The sequence below is a fragment of the Triturus cristatus genome, chromosome 1_2, assembly GCF_964204655.1.
Source record: "Triturus cristatus chromosome 1_2, aTriCri1.1, whole genome shotgun sequence".
Lineage (NCBI taxonomy): Eukaryota > Metazoa > Chordata > Amphibia > Caudata > Salamandridae > Triturus > Triturus cristatus.
The window spans coordinates 1,094,234,592-1,094,253,775 of NC_140580.1; the positions used below are offsets into that span (position 1 = coordinate 1,094,234,592).

Sequence of the window (19,184 nt, forward strand, 5' to 3'; positions counted from 1 at the left end):
TCCAGCTTTTTCTAATGGCACTCTTACAGGTTCTTTTTCCTCCCTGCTTTCTTTCTGTTTAAATGTTCTCCTGTTTTTCTCTTCCTTCTTCTTTCTAGTTTTTCTGCTTTTCTGTCTCTCTTGCGCAGAATTGAAGTCTGAGGATGAAAGTAAAGTCTCGGTGCACAAACATGAGTGCCGGTGCCCACCACCTGCAGCATCAGTACATAAGCAGTGGTGTCTGCTTTCTTTCCGCTCAGTAAATTTCCAGCCATGCCATTTGCTCTCAGATATGAAAATAATGCTCCTGCTACTTTAAGCAGAAAGCCTCGGCAGAGCGCGTGGAGCGGGCCTGCGCAGCACTACCCTGTCTTCGGGACGGAGAAGCAGAGCGATGTTGTACAAACCGAGCAAGCAGCGCGCGGTGGACCCTGCTCCGGGGCAGAGCCCGGGGGGCACAGCCTAGGTGCCGCCTGCCCACAGCGCCCCCCTGCACGGAGACGCACCCCCGGAAGACGTCATATGCAGGGATGGAGCCCGACCACCTCCTGGTGGACAGGGACAGCCTCGATGGTAAGAAGTGGGGAACCCCACAACGGAGAGATTAGGAACTCGGACTGTGTGCGCTATGTCCCTTCTAAGCACTATATTTTTATTGTACAATGTGTTGTTGTGTTATGTGTACATCGTTTCTTGATTTCGCTCTGTTTGTGACTCACTGGTTTGGATTCAAAAGCTTCTCAACATGTTGCTAGTCATGGACCACTTTAAGAGGCAGGTCATAGGCAGTGGGTCAAAGTTGATAATGTCAGACATAGCGTTACTTTGCGGGTGATGTCATGATGCACGTTCCTGTTTTTTTTTTTTAATGTTAATACATGTCCATTGACTGGTAAATTTAGCAGCCTGCATATCAGCCAAGGCAAGTACCTTCCATTTGCTCCATTTTCCTCTATGGTTTGATAATGAGGTAAAGTAACTGCTGAAAGGAGGCTCAGACAATTTAACCCAAGGGTTTCCAACATAGGTCCAGGAAGGACGGATCCATGGCAGCTTTTCACAATGACCACTGAGTATGTAACTCAGTTCCTTTTAGAATCATTGCAAAGTTGCTTATATGGATATACTAAAATGCTGAAAGGAGCAGCCCTCCAGGTCCTAAACTGGCCACCCCTCAACCTTTAGTTAACTCGAGGGGTGCCAACCATATTCCCAGGAAAACCTGATCATGCAGATTTGCTGAATATGTAAAAAAATTATATTTAGAATAAATGCATATACATTTATCTCCTGAGGTTGTTCTGAAAATGTGACATAAAACTTTGAACAGCCCTACTTTAAACACTGATGATGTCCTTCCTGGGTCCAGCTTGGACACCTCTGGACGAAACCCTTGCGTTTCCTGACAAATAACCATGTTGAGTGACACATCACACCATGAATGTTAAAGTTTGTGAGCAGCCCCAGCAGAGCAGCCGCAGGTTCTGAGCCCAGAATGTGGTGCAGTGAATGAAGTCATGGTGGAAACATCCCCCCGCTGCTGCAACCAATTACCAGGCTGCTTGCCAGTCCAGTCGGGCATTGGTCTTTTGGTTTTGGGCTCCGTGCCATCCCCAAGTAGAATAGAGTATTTTAAAAATACCCAGAGGCCACGAGCATTTTTTCAGTGTGGATAATTGTAAGTTATGTGAAACAGAATCACATGGCTGGACTGGAATGCCGTGTTGATATTTTACATGAATGTGGATTTGGAAGGTGCTCAGTTTAAAGCAACATGAAGTATTTAGCTTCGCAGTCTCTTGTCATTCAAGGAAGGAGCGCATTCCTATATGTTAATTATGGGTACATACATCTCAATGGACAATCATGGCATTTGTCTAGGTGCACAACAGGATAGGATGAGAAACGCGTTAAATGCGATGATAGGCCCCGGAGATTTCATCATCTATACACTTAGACCCTAGACTCAATGGAGGTGTCATAGTGGGAGCTACCTTGCCTCACTGGAGATGCCTCACTGGAGATGCCTCACTAGAGATGCCTCACTGGAGATGCCTCACTAGAGATGCCTCACTAGAGATGCCTCACTGGAGATGCCTCACTAGAGATGCCTCACTGGAGATGTAGAGGTCTGCACAATGCCCATGTATTTATCTTTACCTTGTGTAACTTTAAGAGTGGGTGGATAATGAAGCTGGCACCTCACTAGAATTGCTATGTTAGCAATAGGTGTAGGGGACTCTATTCTACCTTCACACTTTGTAGTACGGGTACTACTTTTGTCTATTCACCATTTCGGAGTGTAAATTTACTTCAAGGCGTAGATCAGAGGTCTCCAGACCTGTCCAACAGTGAGAACTACTACTGGTCATTGGCAACTTTCCTGAGTTACAGCCAACATAAGGAGTATGAAAGAGTACACAAAGTAAATATTGGACCATTTTTGCTCCAATGAGAATGCGTCATTGTCAACATAGCCATATCACAAGAGGATTACCTGTGGGGCTCTACAAAATCTAAGAGAAACAAAAGAAAGGAAAGAGTGAAAAGAAAGTAAGTCGACAAAAAAGTGATGCAGAAAAAAAGAGACAACATTAAAGAGGGAAAGGAAAAGAGATGACAAAACAAAAAGAGAAGGCAGAAGGAAGAAGGAGCGATGGGAGCTAAAAAGGAAGTAAAACAAGGAAAGGGATAGATCTGGAAAGGAAAGTAGAAGGAGAAATGAAGGTAGTGTAAAGAAGAAAAGTAGAAAGGATAAAATAAAGCAGCAGAAAATATAAAGGAATGAAGAAAGAAACAGTCAGAAAAGAAAGGGAATGAAAGGAAAGGAGAAGTAAGATAGAAGCAATAAAAGGAAAAAAGAAGGAAGAAAAAAGCAGAAAAAAGAAAAGAGTGCAAAATAAGAAAAACATACATTTCAGTAAAGAAAGGCAAGTAAGAAGAAAATATAATAAGGAAGACTGGGCATAAGAAGAAGGAATGAGCAGGAAAAAAGAAAAACAAAAGTAGAAAGAACAAAAATAAGAAACAAAGAAAGAGAAATTAGAAATGTGGAGGAAGAGAGTGGAAGAAAAGAAAGAGTAATAAAAGCAACAGCAAGAAGGAGAGAGAAAGGAAGAAAAGCAAGAAAAAGAGCAAATCAAGAAAGAAGGAAAGAAAGACATAGGAAGATAGAGAGAAAGAATGAGACTGGAGAGGAAGCAATAAAGAGGGGAAAACACTCAAAATGGAACAAAGGCTAGAAAGAAAAAATAAAGAGAGCCAATAAAGGGGATCAGAGAAAGAAAGGAGAAAAAGAAAGAACTAGAGAAAGAAAAAAAATAAAGAACATTTTCAGAAGAAGGTACTCTGTGCAGTGTGCTTCCCAGGCCTTACAGAATGGGGTGCACAATTTTTCCAAGTGATGTCTTAAAAGGGCAGCTGCACATTTTCAAACCAGCTGACAGGCAAGTATGTGTGAGGTTCTGAGACACACGCAGCGACCTACCTGTGGCAATCTACAAATCTGTTGAATAACCCTGGTATAGACTTGCATGTCCCCACCCCATGAAGCAGAGTGTTGAGTTCAATTTATGAGTGTAAAGTTACTACTGCCATAAAGGACCCAAAACAGTAGTAGCTCAGCCCTGGACTAAGTTCATCTCCACACATGGCAAACCACTGCTTCTGAAACACCCTCCCATAGAAAATAATAGAGGCAGGGACTCAACATTTAACCCCACAGCAGGTAGTGTTAGAATACATTCATTTATTTCAGCTTTTTAAAAATATATACAAATGTAACCACTATTAAAATAATAATGTATAAATCAAAGGTAAGTAGCATTTTGTGCTACAACATTTTAATAAACTTTTTAAATTTAAAAATAAATGTAATTTTATTTTAAAAATGATTTCATTAATTTAAAATAATTCTTTGCCTTGTAGTTTTTAATATGTAAATGCCAACATTTTACTTTATGTGGGAATTTTAAAATAAATCTTTAAAAATAATGTTATTTTAATTTAATATATTTAAATGAATTCAATATTTAAATGCATCTTGCATGTAGTGACATGTTTAAATCTGTTATTTGGCAGTCTCACAGTGTTAGGAATTACAGCCACAAGAATATTCTTCTCTTTCCATCTGTATTTTCTTGGTAAACCTGGCCAAAAGCAACCAAACTCCCCTTGGTCAGTGTATGCAATGTCACCCAGTTCTTCTTTTGCCAGAAATAGGCAAGTCAGTTATGAGAAAATTAAAATGTGCCCTGGGGACCTCCATTTCCTGGGGTATGAAAATCCTCACATGATCTAAATATTCAGGTGGGTATGGGGGACTTTAGTGGCGTGACGGGGTCACCCAGGCCTCCCTCCACTCCAGCATGTTATTTGTGTTTGATATGATTGGAAAAGTCTCTTTGAACCTTATCAGGGCCTGCAAAAAAAGGGGGCAGGGCACATGATTTGGGTCTGGTCAACTGGGGTATACACGCTTGCATGGAAGTGAAATTTCCAATGTTTATATATTTGCATGCATGTGGGAAAGAACCATTTAATCCCATGAGGTGACATTTAAAAATGTGAATCAAGAACATTGGGGAGGTAGTCATTCCTCATCACTCATGCTCACTCTGGAGACTAGAAGCTCTGCGAAGGGATGTCACTTCACCGTGGGCTACCAGGCCACGAGAGGTCCATGAGGTTCATAAGTGTCATTGGTAGAGAGAGCTATCTTGCTTCCACAAGCCTCCTTTAGGTGTCTGAGGCATTTTGTTGAGCTCAGGTGAGGGCTGTCTTCTACCTTTTTTGGATTTTGACTAGTCTTAGCTTGCTCTTGGGGCTGCAATATCACAACACATCCACCACCAATCTAGCAGAGTGCTAGTAAATAAATACTCTATTAAGGTATGCCCCTGATCCGCACAATGGCCATGAGCAAGCTGGATTAGTGATTGGTGAAAACGCCTACTTGTGGGGCTACTCTCATACGATTTCACCCATACAGGTAAATAATTAACTTTATCACACAGAAACCTTTTAATCTATTCAAGATGTTACCTGCCTGACTCAACAATGCTGTAAACGATGGCTTCCAAAAACAGACATAGTACTAGTTGTTCACTTCGACTAGTTGTCTGCTGGTTGTTTACCCTGTTATTTCAAGCTTAGCATAACAATGCTCGTCCATACTTCTAAAAAACATTCTGCACACCAACCTATCATGTTTCATAGATTCTGAAAACCACCATCTCCTTGTGGTACCCAGACACTTCATGCCCCCTCAGGGTATGGATCATTTGTATTGATAGACCTTCTATGGGGCATCCACTTACCTCTTCACTGCAGCTGCCACTGTTACTACTAACAAACCAATCCTGAAATTCCACCTACTTAACCTAAAAATACCAGGCAAAGGAAGCATCCACTCTGCCTTGTTTTTTACCTCTGTAAGTGTGAGGGAGTCATTATGAGACCCACATATATCCTGATCAAGTCGCAAACAGATTATTGTGCCCAAGTCAGGGATGTAAGATATCTGTATATAACCACACCTGCGGATTATCCAACTGTGATTTTGACAGATAAAACCTTTAATCTGTTTGGCGTGGGGAAAATGTAGCACTCAGATGTTGTGAGTCTTGGAACGAGGGGACACATGCACTATTACTGTTTTGTCCCCTATTTTATGGAGTGGAACTCAAGGTGCTGAGGAAGGAGAACATCAGGAAATTCTGCAATCTGCACTGCCAATAATTACAGAGTGTAGAGTTAAAGCAGCACAAGACTACAAGACACATAGAGCCCCCCCCCCCCCCCAGTTTGTACATGTGTAGGTAATGTACACCTAAATGCACCTTCTTATATTGTCTCCCATAACCATAACATCGACTCACTTCTCAAATCCGCATGTATCACTCATATATCTCTGCATAACCACCCACATTGTTATTATTCTTTCATACTCCTTCCTGCTATGCACCCACATGAGCTAACAGTAACGCTATGCTGTTTGGTACCTTCGTGTTATCAGTGATGTCATGTGAGATGTCAAATGCCTCTTTTTCTTTTATCACCATTTTTGGACTGGTGCTGCTGTTTTTTGACTCTATAAAAGGGGACTCTGCTAACCAGGCTCCAGTGCAGGTTCTCTGCAGAAATTGCCTATATTCTTATTTGGCTTGTTTACCTTACCTAGAATTCACTAGTATATGGTACTAAGTGTAGCATGGGCCTGTAAGTTAAATGTCACTGGTGGACTGCAGCACTCATTGTGCCACCCACTAAATGGATAGTACAGACATGACTGCAGGCCTACTATTGTAGCTGGGCTGTGCAGTATTAAAGTTTTAAAACTACAAATTCGACCTGTCAAAATCACCCCTTTTGACAGGTCTAAACTCTCTTATTATATACTAATAAATCACCCCCATGTAGGCCTTAATGCCCATACGGCAGGGTGCAAGGTTTTTAAAAGCAGGACATGTAAAAGCTGAATGTTAAACATGTTCTTACAGTGACAATCCCCAAAAGCTATTTTCACTAAACTGGGGTTAGGTGTGTCATAGGAAACGCACTGGGAGACAATATTAAATTTAATAAAGTGAACTCAACTTAGGAAACACTACAAAGTTAATTCTTGGACTTTTTAAAATATTTATTACAATCGCAATTCACTGGTAAGGTCTGATTTGTAGAAAATATTTTGGAAAAGGTACTTTTAGATAGCTTTCCTTTTCCCTAACTAAAGCCCCTAGAAGCCCATTTGTTTGAGCTACCAACAGACACCCAGGAGCTGAATAGCACTCTTTATGAATTGTGAACTTGTTTTCTGAGCACAGACAAAGGCCTTGTGTGTTGGAAGGTGTTCTGTTTCTTTGACAGCATGACCATTTGCGCTGTGGCCAGAAACTTGAGTAACTTCAAGGACCAGTGGCATAAGGCAAAAATATGGGCCCCCAAGTTGAATGTGTTGAGGAACTCGAGTCTCCCATATCTCACAAATATTCATTTTCCATGGGCTGAATGGGGCCCCTGAACAGTTGGGGTCCCCGAAGGCATTGGGGGGGTCTTACGTTATACCCCTGACAAGGAGGCCTACCCTGACACAGACACATGTAGCTAACACTTGGGCGTGCCCCCTCTTTTGACCTTCTAATCAGCAAGTGGAAGAGGAGCTGCCCCCAGACCAGTTTTGAGTAACTGGAGGGTAGGGGGTTACTCATTTGTAGAGTTTAAAACATGATGTTGTTACTGAACACTTCACCTAACTATAATGTTACTTTAATCTTTGTTTTTTCAGTGAATTTCTAGGTTTCTCTTAACGTAAAGTAATATTTTATTAATATACATAAAGCAAACCTCCCCTACGCATGGCTTGTGGCTGTTTGCAGCATGGGGTTGGTCGCAAGTAGCCAACCCCACGCTGCGCACAGTCTTTGTGTGTGGTGGGGGATTGGCCACAGGGCCTGGCCACAGGCCAGGCCCTGCCTCGAACCCCCACAGGCAGCCAAAAAACACCTATTCTATATATAAAGCAGATCTATCATCTTTCTCAAAAAATTAGCAATAATTTTAATGAAATGATATTCCAATAATAACTTAAAAAATATTTAATAGAGTTTTATTGAACTACATGTCTGTGACTTTCTTTTTACATCGTTTTTATTATTACATTTTAGGGGTATAAAATGTGAAAATAAATAGTCAGAATTATGTTATTTTTTCTTTAAGAAAACAAAATAATACAAATATGTCTCTGTTGCATCCTTTTGACATTTTATAACCCCAAAAAAGCAATGGTAAAAATAACCACAAGGTCCCCACAGCCCCGCCGGTATTGCTCCAACCCAGTGGCAGCCGTTTTGTTTAGCTCCCATGGGTGGGAGCAATTGAAAGTGTTTTGCTGCCTGAAAGCTCAGACATGGAAATGTTTTGTTCTTCCACTGGGTGGGAGGAGCTTTGTGCTCCCGCTTGTGGGAGAATTTTGCACTTTCCCTGCCTGCACCTTCTGGCAAGGAAATAAACGGTGTCCCCAGGGTTGGGAGCACCAGGACATCCTCACTGAGCTAGTCCGTTGGGATGGGGTTCTCAGGGCTATTGTATGGCTCAGGGAAGGAGGCCGCGTTGCCCCCTCCCCTTTATTTAAAAGACGGCCTGTGACATGGGGTTCTTGGGCCTCCCTTGGCTTGTGGATGGGGGCAGCATGAACCCCCCCTTTATTTAAATTACTGGCCCCTGAGGGTGGGGTACCTGGGGCTTCTTGGAGGCTTGGGAGGGAAGATGCGCGCCTCCTCCCCTTCATTTGTCATATGGCCACAGGGGATGAGGTTCCCAGGGACTCTTGGTGGCCACCCTCCCCCTTAAACTATTGCCATGCCCCTTGGGGCCCTGACACCCCGGGCGGGATGGGGGGGGTTTGCTAATTATGAGCTTTGGTTAACAAGAAGGAGCAATATGAAAAATAATACAAAAATATTGTCTCTTAGTAAAGGGAGATCCAGCGATTGGTGTATTAGCCCCAAAGAAACCTGGTGTCAACTTCAGATGGGCAAGATCAATAAAAGATGATTTAGTGAAAAGTTGCCCAGAGATTATATCCAGATTATATTGAAAGAAAATTGGTTGGGGGGAAAGTTTAAATTTTTAGGAAGTGCAGAGAGATATCTAAACCATAGTTATTAAGAGTTCTTTCAATTCCAGTACCGGATTGGTAGAATTAGACATCAGAAGTTGCTGAATAAGATGAGTTTTAATGGTTTAGAACTTCGGTTTTGCACGTAGGCACTTTAGATAACAGAAATGGCAACTGTTGCAAGTCTGTGCTACTATTTTCAAGTTACATCAATATCTATAAAGGTGCTTACCATGTGGTGTAATGGCTCCTGATGTATCAGACCATGATGATGTAACATCTAATATTTGTGTGTGAATTCATACACAGAAAGTTATATGCAAACATTTTATGCAAACATGTGCGGGCATTTATTATATATATATTTTTGACCCTTAATTTCTCAAAAATGACTGAACTGATTTACACCAAATCAAAAAAAGCACATTCTGTGGACCAAGATCTAGCTTCCTGCGGAATTTGGTGTAATTCCGTCCAGTAGTTTTTGCTGTAGCCATGTCCAAAGAAGTCCATGGAATATGCATGGTGATTTTATGTTTTGGGACCCCTCTTTTTTCCTGGCCACCGCTTGAGACATCACTCCAAAGCTTTACAGGAAGGAGCTGAGGTGGATGAACTATTTATTTGGAAAATTTCATGAAGATTTGACAAACAGGGTCAAAGTTAATGGCAAACTAAAAAACGCTGCATCTGTAGAAAAGCAGACCTAACCATAACTATGTACTGAGCACTGCCAGTAGAAAGAAAATATATACCCAAGACGGAAGTGACGAAGACAGATGGACTCACCAAAAGGCAAACATATATTTCCACTACAACGTTTCAGCTTCTGCCTTCCTTAGGTGCTACAAGATAGTATGCTCAGTAGTTGCCCAGATGACACTGCTGAATTTTCAAAAAGCATCATGAGTGAAGATTCCTTTTGGAATGTGAAAGAATGCAGGCCTGAGATCTCGTGAGATATGCAGTAATCAGGTGGCATTGTCAGTGATGTTCAGTCCACCTGGATGCAGTGATTTTAAATGGTACATCCAGAAGCTTTCTCTGGAGTCCAGTAGTTCTTCCTTTAAGACATGTTCCACAGGGAGAATCTTCAAATCTGATAGTAAATGGTTGAAATGTACAAGGTTGAAATGATTGGCTACAGGCTGGTCAAGTTTCTTATTAACTATTGCCGATTTGTGGTTCCTGAATCGTGTATGGAGGTCCTTCGCTGTTTGGCCTACATATTGTTTTTTACAGCATTGGAATTGGTGGTGAATCATATAAATAATGCATGCTGAGCGACACGTAAGATTCTGTCTTATTCCTTAGGTCTATCTCGTAACAGAACTGGTTACTGATTATGTTTGTAAAAAGTATTCACACGTGATGCACCTTTCAGAGTCACAGCAACGAACCCCTGCATTTGTTACAGCTTGCTTGAGTTCAGCTCTCACAATAAGAGATCGTAAAATTTGAGCTCTGTGGTAAGCAATGACTGGCGGTTTTGCAAAAACCTTTTGCATTTTTTTATAAATGGACAGTAAGGGAAATGTTTTTTGCATTATATTTCTGTAGTTGGGAGCTGATGGATGATAGTCAACCACAAATGGAGTTCTGTCACTTTTGTTTCAGCTGTTGGTATTCCAAATACGTGCTTCCCTGGGTAACTGCAAAGATTTGTCAGTTTGTAGCTGTGTGATATGCCGAGGATAGCCTGGCCTTCTAAATAATGCAGCAAGCTCCTGTAGATGGTCTTTACAGGTGTCCTCGTTGTTGTAGATGCGTCTTATTCGGAGCGCTTGTCTGTAGATGATGCTGAGTTTAGTGTGGTGTGGGTGACATGAAGTTCAGTTAAGATACAAATGAGTATCTGTATGCTTGTGGTACAGGTCAGTTATAATGTTTTGTTCATGAATGGTGAGTAGCACATCCAGAAAAGGGAGAAGATGCTGCATGGATACTGTTGATGTAAGCTGTAAATTATTCCTATAATAAAATAGGAATTTTGTGAAATAGTATATTGCACATATTCTTATCGTTAACCAAATTGTTCTTCATACAATGCACGCTGTAGATTAAGGTTCTGCAGAAAAAAACACAACTCATGATTTTTTCACTCAGACATTTCACCACGAAATATATGGCAAAATGTGTGGGTGAAAAAGTTACCGAAAATGAGGGACTACCACAAATCAGATGAGGGAACACCACGTTGCATGGCAATTTGTCTTTTCCCAGGGTACTAATATGAATTGTGTTCTATTCCCACACCTTGGAATTACTGACCCACTGTGGGATTTGGAGTGGGAATACCACATTGGTGAAATGTCCAAGTACCCTGGAAATGAGGGCTTGAGATGGGCGTCATTTAGGGGTATCAGCTGCGAGCCCTGGCTTACCTCCTGCGACCCCCAGCACTGTCACTGTGACCTTCTGACCTCAGAGGACAGTACCCAACTTTGAAAAGAATCATTTATTGTTCCAAGTAGTGTGGACTTGTGGACAGAGTAAGAAAGAAATATAGGGGAGAGAAGGAAAGAGTAAAAGAGGGACAAGGTAAAGGTTAAAGGCTTTGAGGTGAAATAGGGGTAAAATAATGATAAGAAGAAAACACTACAGAGAGAAGGGTGAGAGATCACAAGACAAACACCGGAGGATGTATGTTTGAGGGAGACAAAGAGGGACGGAGGAGACACCATTAATACTGCAACATAGACAAGTGAAAAAGGACAGATAAGGGAGTAGGAGAGGAGGGAGAAAGGTGAAATAGAGTGGAAAAAGAGACCGAACAGGTGAGAGAGGAGATCAGTGAGAGGGGGAAAACATATATTATAAGGAGATCAGTGAGCAAGACAGTTAAGATAGATAGGAGGGGTGAAGAAGAGTCAACAACAGCTGTGAAAGACCTGACAGATAATAGAAAAGTTAGACAGATAACAAACAGCTGAGGGGAGTGTGAAAGCCTGTCAAAAGTAATATGACATCAATTCCTGTGATGTCATTGAGGTCAAAACAAGTCACTTTGGCTACCCCTGGCATTTTGGTGAATAGACATCTATGGGGCTAGATGTTCTTTTCTTTCACAGTGAAATGTTTTGCAAATGGCACACTGGAGTAAAGAAGACTTCAGCAAACATTTGCTGACGACCTTGAAAAAGGGTTACAAAAATCAAACTTGCAGAGATAGTTTCTACATATCTTTTCCAGCTTTCCAGTTAAAAAGATCTTGCTTTGCAGTGTAAAAGAAGCTCAATGTGTATAATAACTTTGCACAGGTAAATCTGAAGTCTGCAACCTTCACTATCGGTGAAAACTGGAAACTTATCAAAAATGTTAAAAACCCAATCACTGTTGGAGCTGTGTCACTATACATGAAGTGTGTTTCACTAGTGCAGATAACAGCAATTGTAGTTAGTAGTGATCTGTGCACGTGAGGTGATGCGTCCAGTGAATAGCAAAAAAGCCATGAGGGCATGCAGACTGAGTGAGGAGAGAAAGAATTTGTAGTTCGGGTACACACCTCTGTCATCACAGACATTCTTTCGGGACCTGAGCTGTCTGCATGCATGTATGTATGGGGTATTTCTACAGCACAAAATTAGCCAAAAGGCACTGAACATGGTCAAAGCCCTGCTTGAAGTCTATGAGTAATAGGAGAGGTAGCTTGTTTGTGCACTGTTAATGCATTTTGGTGAAGTGTTCTTTAAAGTGGTGCGTCTTCAACTCTTTCCTAAACTGGAGCAACACTGGGGCAGTCCTGATAGATACAAAGATGTTGTTCCAGATCCTGACTGCATACACAGAAAATGCCTGCTGCCTTTTTTATGGTTCTTAAGCCCTCATTACGAGTTAAGGGTTAAGTTACAATCACTGTGCAAACATTTTGACCTAAGGATGGTAATGTCTGTGTGATAGTTATCACACCCTTGCAGTTTTCCTCTCATAAATGCTGGTAGATCCAACCTGCAAATGTTTATCAGGAGAAAATGTCCGGAAAATAGGGACAACATTTGGAACTTGCTACATTCAAAATTGATTCTGCATGTTATGCCCTAGTTTTCTTCTAAAAATTCAGAATTAGAGGTATTTACATAATGTTATAAATACCTCTACACAGGGTAATGCCATTTAGTGTGTCTGGTAAACAGATGACCTTATACCGATAAACTCATAATAAGGGCCTTAGTCTGCAGTCTGATATTGTCATGGCTGTGGGTCTGCTAAGACCCACCAGAGAGGGTGAGCTTCTCTGCTGGATAAACGGGGGTGGTGGGAGTGATGGCTTTGCAAATGATGCAGCTGGTTTTGAAGATGGTGCAGGCCTGCAAGTAGAGCTTATACAGCTCCAACCGGAAATGGGTGATGTGATCATATTTCTTCAGGTCCTGGATGAGATGCGTTGTGACATGTAGGATTCCCTTAAGGTGTGCCAGAGTGGAGTCTGGGAGGCCATGGAGCAGGGCGTTACCAACATCTAAATGCGAAATTATTAGGGCTTGAACAGCAGATCTGAAATTGCTCTTTAGAAGAAATGGTTTCACTTTCTTTAGAACAGTTAGCTAGTTCCAGACTGTCTTAGATTGTTGGCAATGTGTCCCTTGAGGGTGATGTTGGTGTCCAGGGTGAATACAAGTGACTTGGCATTCACTGAAAGGTGAGATTCAAATGCCATCAAGGTACATTTCATTTCTTGTTTTTTTGTTCTTAACACATAGTAGGAATATTGTCTTGGTTGGGCTGAGCATTAGGTAAGCACTGAACATTCCAGTCTGGAGGATGTGCAGGCACTCTTTGAGGTGTTGGATGTCTGAAGCAGAGGAGACTTTCACTTAGAGTTGTGTATCATCAGGATATTGGTGAAAATTGATGGTGTTATCTGTGGAAGAGCATCAAATAGCTACAAATAGAGGTTGAAGAGACCAGGTATGGGAGAGAATATTGACCTAGAGATGCCCATTCGAACTATGTCCTGATGTAATTTAATACATTCTGGATGGTAAATCCCCAAAAATTAGAATTGCATACCAGACATCAATGATTTGTGAGTAGAACATGTTGGACTACAAACAGTGTCCTTGATGACATGGAATTAGGTTATTGCACTATTTGAAGCAGTCTCTCAACATTTGGATCTGATCTCACTGGGAAAGATCTGTGATACATTGTCCAACTGATGTAGGGAGGTTTACATTTCTCGTGATGCACTTCATATAGGGAGACCAGGTGGACATTACTTTCTAGAGCTCCCAGGTTTACTTCCTTCATGAGCCAAAAATTCTGAATAGTGAAAGAACACATCTGCCAATCCCTCTGAGTCAAATGCTGCTCCATAAGTGTCGGATACGAATGAGATACATGTACATACAATGAATGTAAATTGAAAGCCTTTACTTAGTCAGTGGTTATCTTGAAAACCTGGCATGAATCCAGCCCTCGCAGGCAGGATCAATGGTGACCCGGGCATTAATGCAATTAAGGAAAATAGGTTCCAATCCAAACCCTGTTTAGGTAGTGAAATGCATCCATAACTGTTGCACGGAGGGCCCTTAATGAGGCTGTGCCCCAGAGTGATTAAACCGGCTGCCCGATTGATAGCTACGTCCATGCTTGTAGACCACCATTGCACACTAGGTATCCTATCCAGGCATAATGTGTATTTCGGCCTTAAACATCGTTTTACTATGCCCAAATTTAGAGCATTACTCCTCCTTCGAGGTGTGTACCTGAATATTTTTCTTTTTCTCTGCAGGAACAATTTAAATTTTAGTTTTGAGCATCCAACATTTTTAGGTCTCACCTACGCAGTGCGCATGCGCTGCTTAGGAAAGAGACCTTTAGTAATCGGCACAGCTTTCCCGGAAAAAACTTGCACGCGTTGCATTGCTTCCCATGGCAACGTGTGCACTTCTGGCGATTCACTTACGGGAGCGAGCAGCTGGTGCCATATGTTATCAATTATCGCGCCTTGCTGCTCGCTCCCGCAAGGTAATCACGCAGGCCCCCTCCTCTGTACCCTCCCCCTGCTGCCGCGCCTGCTTGGTCAAGCTTCCTGTAAACTCTTGATAGTCCCTGCGGTTTTGCTGGCATTGTGCTTCTTTGCCTGCCATCCCTAAATCTCCCTGCGGCCATTCTTGATCCGGGCTCCTTTTATTTGGTTTGCTTGTTTCGGACAGCACAATCCATTGAATATATCTCACAGTTTTCCCTGTCACTGTTCTCTATTGCGACTCCTTCCTTTACCGGGGAATAGATGCAGGCGAGCTACAGTCAAACATCTCAATGGAGAGCCTCTGTACTTCAAATACCGCTCTGGCACCATCTTGGTGATGACATTTAGTTATGCTAACATTTAACCATTTGGCGCTTGAAGTGTGATTTTCAAAATGTTTGTGTGTGTGTGTAAATAACGAGGTACCAAGCTCTGTGGTTAAAGCCTGTTGAAGGACACTCACTCTCGATTTCTCTACTTCTCATGTTTTGCACCTGCTATTTAAAGTAATGATAGTTTAAACACACGACTTGTTAATAAAAAAATAATCTCACTCCTTTGTCACTTATATCCTTTTTGTTATATCTCTCAGCTCCTTCCGTGTTCACATCACTCTCACTCCCTTCTCCCTCACATGATTTTATCTCCTTTCTCTCTCACATGATTTTATGTCCTTTCTCTCTCTCTCTCATCCATTTCTTTCCCATCTTTCTAAACTTTCAGCCCCTGCACTGACATCCTTAGAGGTGTCACTCTATCTTTCTTCCTTGCTGATTATTTTGTCACTTTTTGGCAGGCATTTCCTGTAGTTCATTGAACACCTTGCTGTCCTTGTTCTATCTGGTCCTAAAGGTTAGTGAAGGCTCCCTCGGTTTCCTTAATCTTCCAGTGGTAGCTGTGGTTGAGCAGGCGATCAGGTGGTGTGATGCTTCATTTCAGATGCAAAGTAAATTAGGTTATTGCCTTTGGTATAGGTCAGCGTCCAGTCTGTGCTACTTATCGTAAGAAACCACGACAAACGGAAGTGTAGTTCCAGAGATATGACTCAGATATGCTTTACATAGTGTCTTCTAACATAACAAGCATTGGCATAGCCAATAGATATCGCCTTTGGGACATTATAAGTGTTTAGCCATGCAACAGTTGATGTTGTTGCACCAAGGATATTGTGCTGCATAACTAAATACTTATAAGGTCCCAAAAGCGAGACCTATTGGCTATGCCAATGCTTGTTTGTTTTTGTTATGCACTGGTTATGCTTCATCTTCATTTTCAGCATCTGGCCAGGTAGATTTTCTATTAATTGTGACTCTTAAAGGGTTGTTTAGTAAGTAATGTGTAATGCTGGTACCCCGAGAATGGCTGATTTTCAGAGCTGTACAAAAATGTGTGGGTCATTCATAAATCACTTGGGAGAGGTGGGCGGTTCATTCATAAATCACTTGGGAGAGGTGGGCGGTTCATTCATAAAGCACTTGGCAGAGGAGGACGGTTCATTCATAAAGCGCTTGGGAGAGGTGGGCGGTTCATTCATAAAGCACTTGGAAGAGGTGGATGGTTCCTTCATATAGTGTTTGAAAGAGGTGGGTAGGAGAGAGAGGGAGAGAGAGAGGGAGAGAGGGAGAGAGAGAGAACTTTATTTAAAAGAGAGGGAGCAAGAGATGGGGAAGGGATAGCAGAACAAAGTGAGCAAGAGAAGGCAAAATCCAGGAACAGAGAGGAGAGTCAAAGAGAGAAAGGGAATACTTGGAACAGCGAAAGAGAAGGAGAGAGTGTGAGAGACAAAATATGAGCTAATAAGAAAGAGAATCACAGAAGGAAAGCGAGAGAGCAAGTATAGCGAGTGATAAAGCCAGAGAGTGAGAAAGTGACAAGAGAAAGAGAGAGGGCGGGCGCATATTTAATATAGAAAGAGCAAGAGTTAGAAGCAGAGTGGAACAGAGAGACAGATATAGTGAGAGCCGGCAAGGGAGTGTGAAAGAGCACAGCAAGAGACAGAGAGAAGGGAAGAGTGAGAGAGACAGTAAAAATGAGACATAACATAAGAGTTAACGAGAGAAACTAAAATAAAAGACAGAAAGAGATAGAGTAAGAGAGAGAAAAAGTGTGAGATGGACAGTGCCAAAGCGAGATAGAGAACCTATAGAAGGGATGTGAGAGTCCGTCTGTAGAACAGGAAAGTGAGAAAGAAGCGAGAACGAGAGGGAAAGAGGTGAAAGTGTAGTTGAAAGAGAGAGCAGATAGAGAAGAGACACAGAGAGAGAAACAGTGAGAGAACGAGCGAGAATGTGCCAGAGTGAGACATTGATACTCAGATAGTTTGGATTGGAAACGAAGGAGCTACAAAGACAGTAAAAACAGAAAGAGGGGGAGAAAAGGGTGAGGGTAAGTGAATAGAAAGATAACAGGGAGAAAGAGATGTAGAGAGAGCGAGAAATCAGATGAACGGCAAAGTGCAAGAAATCACCCTAGTAGAGTAGGGGTAGAGTGATAGACAGATGTACAGAGGAAGAGAACATATATGAAAGAGAAGAGTCTGATTAATGAAACAGAGAAATGGTCAGGGGGAGTAAAATATATAGAGAGCGACGAGGGGTAATAATGAATGCAGATACGCAGAGATTGGAAGGGGGCGGAGATAGCGAGAGAGGGAATGAATGGAGAGAGGCAGAGATAGCGGGAGAGAGGGAATGAACAGAGGGAGGCAGAGGCTGGAAGGGGGCAGAGATAGTGAGAGGTGTGAGAGGGGGAGAGAGAGAGAGGGAAGGAAAAGAGAGAGGAAAAGCTTGGAAGGGAATAGATAGAGACAGGGAATAAATAGAGAGAGGCAGAGATAGAGCGGTGAGAGGGAAGGCAAAGAGAGAGGCAGAGATTAGAAGGGGACAGGGATAGTGAGAGAGAGGAGAAAGGAGAGAGGGAATGACTGGAGAAAGGCAGAGATTGGACGGGGGCTTAGATGGAGCGAGAGGTGAGCAGGAAGGACGGGATGGAGAGAGGCAGAGATTGAGAGGGCGCGAGAGATCTAAAGAGTGAGAGGAATGGGGAGAGGCAGAGATCGGGAGAGAAATCCCTTTCTTCCTGCTCCTCCTTTCCTTCTCCTGTATCCCTTTACACCATCTCCCACTCATACCTTCATCCTTTGTCTCATCTCTGCTCCACCTTTCGCCCCTGCCTTCAGTCCAGTCCACATCACGTTTCACCTGCTTTGCTCTCGTGGCTTGCTTTCAATATTTGCGCTTTAAGTCTCCAAGCTTGGTCCAAACGCTTCCACCCACTCGTTTCTTCACTTTTTCTATATCGCGCTGGCTCCTTCAGCTCCGATTCTCCCCACGCTTCTTCCACACTCGCCACTATGGATATTTTCAGGATTCTCTTTTCTGATAACTGGTATTAGCGTCTTCCTTCCCTCTAGTACCTTTCCTGATCTGCTGCATTGTGTTTTACTGCAGGGTGATCAGGAACCCCCACTTTGGCAGCTTGAGCGGGGTGCCGACGGGCTGCTCTGGGTGACATTAAACTTTTATATCCGTGTTTATGGCTCCTTGCAATCTCATCAATGCCACACCTCGCAGTAGAAGGAAGGGAGAGAGACTGGAGAGAGCGAGGGAGGGTCGAGGAGAAGGATAAAGAGAGGGTGGATGGGTGGGCGGATGGATGGATGGGCAAAGAAACGGTTGTATGGGGAAATAAATGAATGGCGAAATGGGTGAATGGATGATCGAGAAAAGTATCAATAGAGTGATGGAAGGAAGGAAAGAATATGAAGGATGAATGAATGGAAGTAGGATGGGTGGAGAGATGTGAAAATCAGAGATGAATGGGTAAAAAGAAAGAAAGACACGGATGTAGAGAAGGAAGGGGAGGTGTGTGAAAGAAAGGGTAGAAAGGTGGATAGGTGGTGGGAAATACAGAAAGGTGGAAGAATGGATGAAAAAAGCGAAAAGATACATAGAAGGTAGGAGGAGAACAAGATGGAAAAAGAAAGATGGGGAGAAAAAAGGACAGAGAGAGGGCAGGAGAGAATGATTGCTGGGCTCGCAGCAGGGCCGTTTCTACCATTAGGCAAGACTAGGCGGCTGCCTAGGGCGGCAAAAGGGCTAGGGCGGCAAAAGGGGGATTATGTTTTCATTTGTGCATGTATATAATGCTCACTGGAACAGTCTGCATTCATTTCACAGAAGTAGCAGGGGAAGTTCTTTACGTATGTTATTCTTCTTTTCATTTTTTTAATTTCAGTATTGTAAAGGAACCATAGGGAACCCATTTCATAACCTTTAAAAGCAGTATAAATAATGTCACCATTCTCGTGCAGACACATGTAAAAGAGTACACATTTAAGTGAACGTAAAAAAAGTAAGAAAAGCTACAAATATATTGTATTTTAAATAACATCACTAAGTTTGCAAGGAACACTTTGCAGTGTTCCAAGTGACAAATGGGAAAGTAAAATAGAAAGAAAAACGTGGAGAAGTGGAGATACAGAGGATCGTAAGAGATAAAGCGTAAAGGAGCACAACATACAGCACAATAAGCTCTTTCTTAAAGTGTCAAACAGAATTTCTTCTCAGAATCCATGTCGTAGATCACTGCAACTTATTGGAAGACTCAATCTGT

General features: G+C 42.3%; 1 protein-coding gene across 1 annotated transcript in view; it reads left to right on the plus strand.

The window, feature by feature from the left end:
* Positions 1-375: 375 nt before the first annotated feature.
* The window catches only part of DAB2IP (DAB2 interacting protein), a 1,477,580-nt gene continuing 1,458,771 nt past the window's right edge, over positions 376-19,184 (plus strand). Inside the window, exon 1 of the mRNA XM_085613689.1 lies at positions 376-552. Coding sequence (XP_085469815.1) covers positions 510-552 — 43 coding nt within the window. The 5' untranslated portion in view covers positions 376-509. The remainder of the gene's footprint in view (positions 553-19,184) is intronic.